The sequence below is a fragment of the Megalobrama amblycephala genome, linkage group LG7, assembly GCF_018812025.1.
Source record: "Megalobrama amblycephala isolate DHTTF-2021 linkage group LG7, ASM1881202v1, whole genome shotgun sequence".
NCBI lineage: Eukaryota > Metazoa > Chordata > Actinopteri > Cypriniformes > Xenocyprididae > Megalobrama > Megalobrama amblycephala.
The window spans coordinates 28,147,319-28,152,595 of record NC_063050.1 but is presented as its reverse complement, the minus strand read 5'-3'; the positions used below and the strand labels follow the sequence as shown (position 1 = coordinate 28,152,595).

General features: G+C 38.6%; 1 protein-coding gene across 1 annotated transcript; it reads left to right on the top strand.

The window, feature by feature from the left end:
* The first annotated feature begins 1,062 nt into the window (after window positions 1–1,062).
* Window positions 1,063–4,042, top strand: LOC125272195 (prostaglandin D2 receptor 2). The gene is made up of 2 exons (XM_048196877.1): window positions 1,063–1,376; window positions 2,462–4,042. The coding sequence occupies exon 2, from the start codon at window positions 2,470–2,472 to the stop codon at window positions 3,718–3,720; it is 1,251 nt and encodes a 416-aa protein (XP_048052834.1). The 5' UTR covers window positions 1,063–1,376; window positions 2,462–2,469; the 3' UTR covers window positions 3,721–4,042.
* The last annotated feature ends 1,235 nt before the right edge of the window (window positions 4,043–5,277 follow it).

The window sequence follows — 5,277 nt, the reverse complement described above, 5'->3', positions numbered from 1 at the left end:
ACATAAAAACTTCTACATTGCCTCATTTTAACATGCATTATGAATTTCCAGTAAAAAGTTTTCCCTAGTGTCATAATCTTTGGAAACAATAGTCAAATTCTGCAATAGGACCACACCTGTTCTTGCACATTGAGGTTCCAGGAACTTCAGGAAGTTGTTCTGTCAATAAAGTTATCGACCGTATGGCATTACAGGTTCAATGAATGTTCCTTATGCATTAGTAATACATTATTGTGACTAACTAGTTAATAATCTCATCATTACTCTTGTATTATTCACTTACTTTATTTAAAGGTTCACCAAGTAAATTTTCCCTGATGAATAGATGAAAAGATGAATCTCATGGTTTTTGATCCACATAGGTCACAGGCCCTTTTCTCTCAATTTTCAACAAGTCGGTCATTAATTATTCAATCATATTCGATTGTTTGTTGGAAAAAATGACCATGTTCCTCAGTTTTTTCTGTATTTAACATTTACATATGTCTGCTTAATTTTATTTTTTCATTTTCCAGGAGCTTCAAATTGTCTTATAATACAATCCATATGCATTGTCCAACACTGTTTATACATTTAAAAAGCGCACACACATACATTATGAACAGCTGTTGTCTGTATGAAAAAAAGAAAATTAATTATGAAAAGCAGAACTGTCATGTGACAGAAAGACCTACTCTACGGCCACTACCACTAACACCTACTCCTTTCTACAGTTCTTCATTGCTTCTTACTATGATACACCCTGTCTTTTGAAAACTACAGTACAAAATTATGTTTGAGACACAGGAATGACAAAAAAAAAAAAAAAAAAATCACTTAACAAATAACTTAAAAAAACTGAAGCAAAATATAGAAGCATAATGGAAACAGACTAGTGATGTCAAACTTTTGGACCCCATTGTATGTCAAAAACAAAATCAAAAGATTGTTTGCTAAAATATGATTACACAGAATTCATCTATACAATCACTGAATTTTTCAGGCAATTTCTCCTGAAGACCAATCTTTATGGTGAGTAAACACCTGCTGTGTTACATTATACATGAACCTGATTGCTCTCTCTTCTTTTTTCCAAGATTTTCTTTGATCTTCCTACAACCCTTTCCATGTTTTTCTAAGTAAATGTTGTTGTTGGAGATACTCATGGGGCAGGCCGTGACATGCTCAAGTGTCCCATGGCAAGCTTCTTTTTTTTCCAAGGAAAACATGAGATCCATTATCAGTCCTAAATGAAACTGTAGTAGGTTTACATCATCCACACCAAGATTCTGCTGAGGAATATTAACTGCAACAACCCTTTTATGAATGATTGATGGAGGATGAGCGAATGGTAGTCATCGTACAGTGATCATTTCTACTAAAACATCAATTACTCTGTAAGTGTGAGATACGTGCATGAGATAAGTACCTGTTTATAGTAATACCAATGAATCTTGATCTCAACACTATAACATGTATCACTATGAAAGCCTTTATGTGTTTTAGATACTGTAAATAAATGTAAAATTGTGTTTTAAATACTATGTAAGAGAATGTGTGAATTTGTTGATAAACTATAGTCTGCCTGCTGTTTTTTGACTCAGAAATAACAACATAAAACAAAATGCAGTGATAAATGCTGTGACTCGGTCATCCTTACACATGCCTAAACCAAGACAAAATTTCAACATACCTCAGGATGATGTTACTGTAGAGAAGTCTTGGATGAAAGTGTTGTGAAGTCAAAACAGCGACAACAGAAACCTCACAGACAGACTAACACAGTTAAGAGACTAAGACGGTTCATTAGAGTATTACTGTAAATGCAGTTAAGTTGACAGAGTTTGCTAAACTTCAAAGCTCATCTGATTATAATTATCACCACAGCTTCCTATTTGCTTGTTTTCACATTCTCTACTTCTTCCTTGCTCTTTTTTGAATTTGTTGGAAAAATTTCAGTTGTGAGAAATTTGTAAACTCTTTGTGATCTACTTAGTTAACTTAGTATTGTCACTGTCAAATTAACTGGTGTATTAATTTAAATGATTTAAAGGATTAAATTATTAAAAGGATTATTAAAATGATTTCTGAAGGATCATGTGACACTGAAGACTGAGTAGTAATGCTGAAAATTCAGCTTTGCCATCATAGGAATAAATTATATTTTGAAGTCTATTTAAGTAGAGCAGGTATTTTAAATTGCAATAGTATTTCACAATATTACTGTATTTTTATCAAAAATGCAGCCTTGGTGAGCATAATACACTTCCTTCAAAAAATCTCTATATTAATCTCAAATAATAATTGTCAGATCCACTACAATACCACCGCGGACCTCTGGTTGAGTCTTAGAAGATGTTAAAGTTTAAGAAAGAACAAGAAACACATTTCAAGCTTACATAATAAAGGTTTCATTTTTTGTTCCATGTGCTTCATTTTAGATGGCTTTAAGAAAATATATTAATATTCTTTCTCTTTTTAGTGACAGCAATGAATTCCTCCCTCGGCCACTGTCCCCTTCTGCAGAGAATGATCTCTCGCACCCTGAACAATGACACTCGAGTGAACCTGGCGGTGGTGAGTGTGCATGGTGTGGTGTCCGCTCTGGGGATTCTGGAAAACGGACTGGTGCTGTGGGTGCTTGGTTGCCGTCTTCGTCACAAGACAGTTGCAGCTGTGTGGGTTCTCAATCTGGCGCTGTCAGACTTCCTAACCACACTAACCTTGCCGCTTTTCACTCATTACCTACTGAAGAACCACAGCTGGAATTTGGGCGGAACATTGTGTGTGGCCCAGGCCTCAATCTTTTTCATCAACATGTTTGTTTCTGCCTTCCTGCTAGCTGTGATATCGTTGGACCGTTGTTTGTTGGTGACTAAGCCGGTGTGGACTCAGAACCGTCGCACTGTGTCGGCAGCATGGAAGATCTGCGGCCTAGGATGGGTGTTGGCGGCGGTTAACACGATTCCTTATTTCATGTTCCGTTCTGTCGTGCATAAGCAGGATGGCCGCAAACTTTGCTATCATGATTTTGCACTCTATTCCTCCCAGAGCACACTGCATACAGACTGTAAGGTGCGTCAGGTAGCGACAGCAGTGTCTAAAGTGTTGCTGGCATTTGTCGTGCCGCTGGTGGTCATTGCCGCCAGTTACGCTTGCTTTGTTTTAGAGCTGCGGGCTCGCAGGAAGAGGCTCAAGAGTAGAAGGCAGGGTGTGAGCAATGGCAAACAAAGATCCTCAAAATTCTTCCGCAGCCCATCTTCACCAGGCGGACAAAAAAGCACTCAACTCTCGCAAAGTTTCACAAAAATGGTCGCCTCTGTGATCACAACTTTTATTCTCTGCTGGCTGCCCTACCATGTTTTCTGCTTGCTGGAGGTGATGGCTCAGTACAAGACAGAGATTTCAGATCTGGTGGAGGTATCCTTACCTATCGCAACAACATTTACTTTCCTGAACTCTGTGTTGAATCCGATTATCTACACATTTAGCTGTCCAAACTTCTGCACTCGAATCCGCCAAAGTCTAGGGGTGCTTTTTGAGGGGCTGGTGGAGGAAGTTGTGCCATTAGTGCTGGTTACTGGAAGAATGAGGAAAAAAGATCTATCGTCTTCCACTTCACTCAGCTCTCCAACCCCTCCCAGAGTTCGCCGCATCCAGCATGACTCCCAGGGCTCCATCAACCTCCTCGGCTTTAAAAGCCGTCCCACAAATGAGATAGAAAGAGATGACAAAATGTAACTTCATCATGTGAAATAACATTACCTGGTACTGATGCCTGATGTTTCTGTGTGGACTAAAGTCTACCAACTAGAGGTTACAATCATGGGATGGCCTTATAAGCCTTTATCTTTTTCTGTGTCTCTTTCCTGGTTTGATTTAAACCATAGTCATACTGGATTACCTCTGAGGTTGTTGTGATTTTGAGAATATTAAAGAGAGTATGTCCTTGCCACTGGTGAAAACAAATGAACTTAAAACAAAAATCCCTCAATCACAGACAACAAAACATGGTCCATATTCCTGTCTCTGTTCTCTCACATTGCTCAGATTACTGACTATATATAGTGTGTATATATATATGTATATATATATATATATATATATATATATATACACACACACACACAAAACTTCTGCTAATTTTAACCCAGGCCACCCAGGCTTCATCTTTTTATCAAGGAAAAAAAACTACTTTTAATTACAAACCAGATTCCAAAAAAGTTGGGACACTGTACAAATTGTGAATAAAAAAGGAATGCAATAATTTACAAATCTCATAAACTTATATTTTATTCACAATAGAATATAGATAACATATCAAATGTTGAAAGTGAGACATTTTGAAATGTCGTGCCAAATATTGGCTCATTTTGGATTTCATGAGAGCTACACATTCCAAAAAAGTTGAGACAGGTAGCAATAAGAGGCCGGAAAAGTTAAATGTACATATAAGAAACAGCTGGAGGACCAATTTGCAACTTATTAGGTCAATTGGCAACATGATTGGGTATAAAAAGAGCCTCTCAGAGTGGCAGTGTCTCTCAGAAGTCAAGATGGACAGAGGATCACCAATTCCTCCAATGCTGCGGCGAAAAATAGTGGAGCAATATCAGAAAGGAGTTTCTCAGAGAAAAATTGCAAAGAGTTTGAAGTTATCATCATCTACAGTGCATAATATCATCCAAAGATTCAGAGAATCTGGAACAATCTCTGTGCGTAAGGGTCAAGGCCGGAAAACCATACTGGATGCCCGTGATCTTCAGGCCCTTAGATGGCACTGCATCACATACAGGAATGCTACTGTAATGGAAATCACAACATGGGCTCAGGAATACTTCCAGAAAACATTGTCGGTGAACACAATCCACCGTGTCATTCGCCGTTGCCGGCTAAAACTCTATAGGTCAAAAAAGAAGCCATATCTAAACATGATCCAGAAGCGCAGGCGTTTTCTCTAGGCCAAGGATCATTTAAAATGGACTGTGGCAAAGTGGAAAACTGTTCTGTGGTCAGACGAATCAAAATTTTAAGTTCTTTTTGGAAAACTGGGACGCCATGTCATCCAGACAAAGAGGACAAGGACAACCCAAGTTGTTATCAGCGCTCAGTTCAGAAGCCTGCATCTCTGATGGTATGGGGTTGCCTGAGTGCCTGTGGCATGGGCAGCTTACACATCTGGAAAGGCACCATCAATGCTGAAAGGTATATCCAAGTTCTAGAACAACATATGCTCCCATCCAGACTAGGGTTGGGAACCGAGAACCGGTTCTCATCCGGAACCGGTAGTGTTTTTTG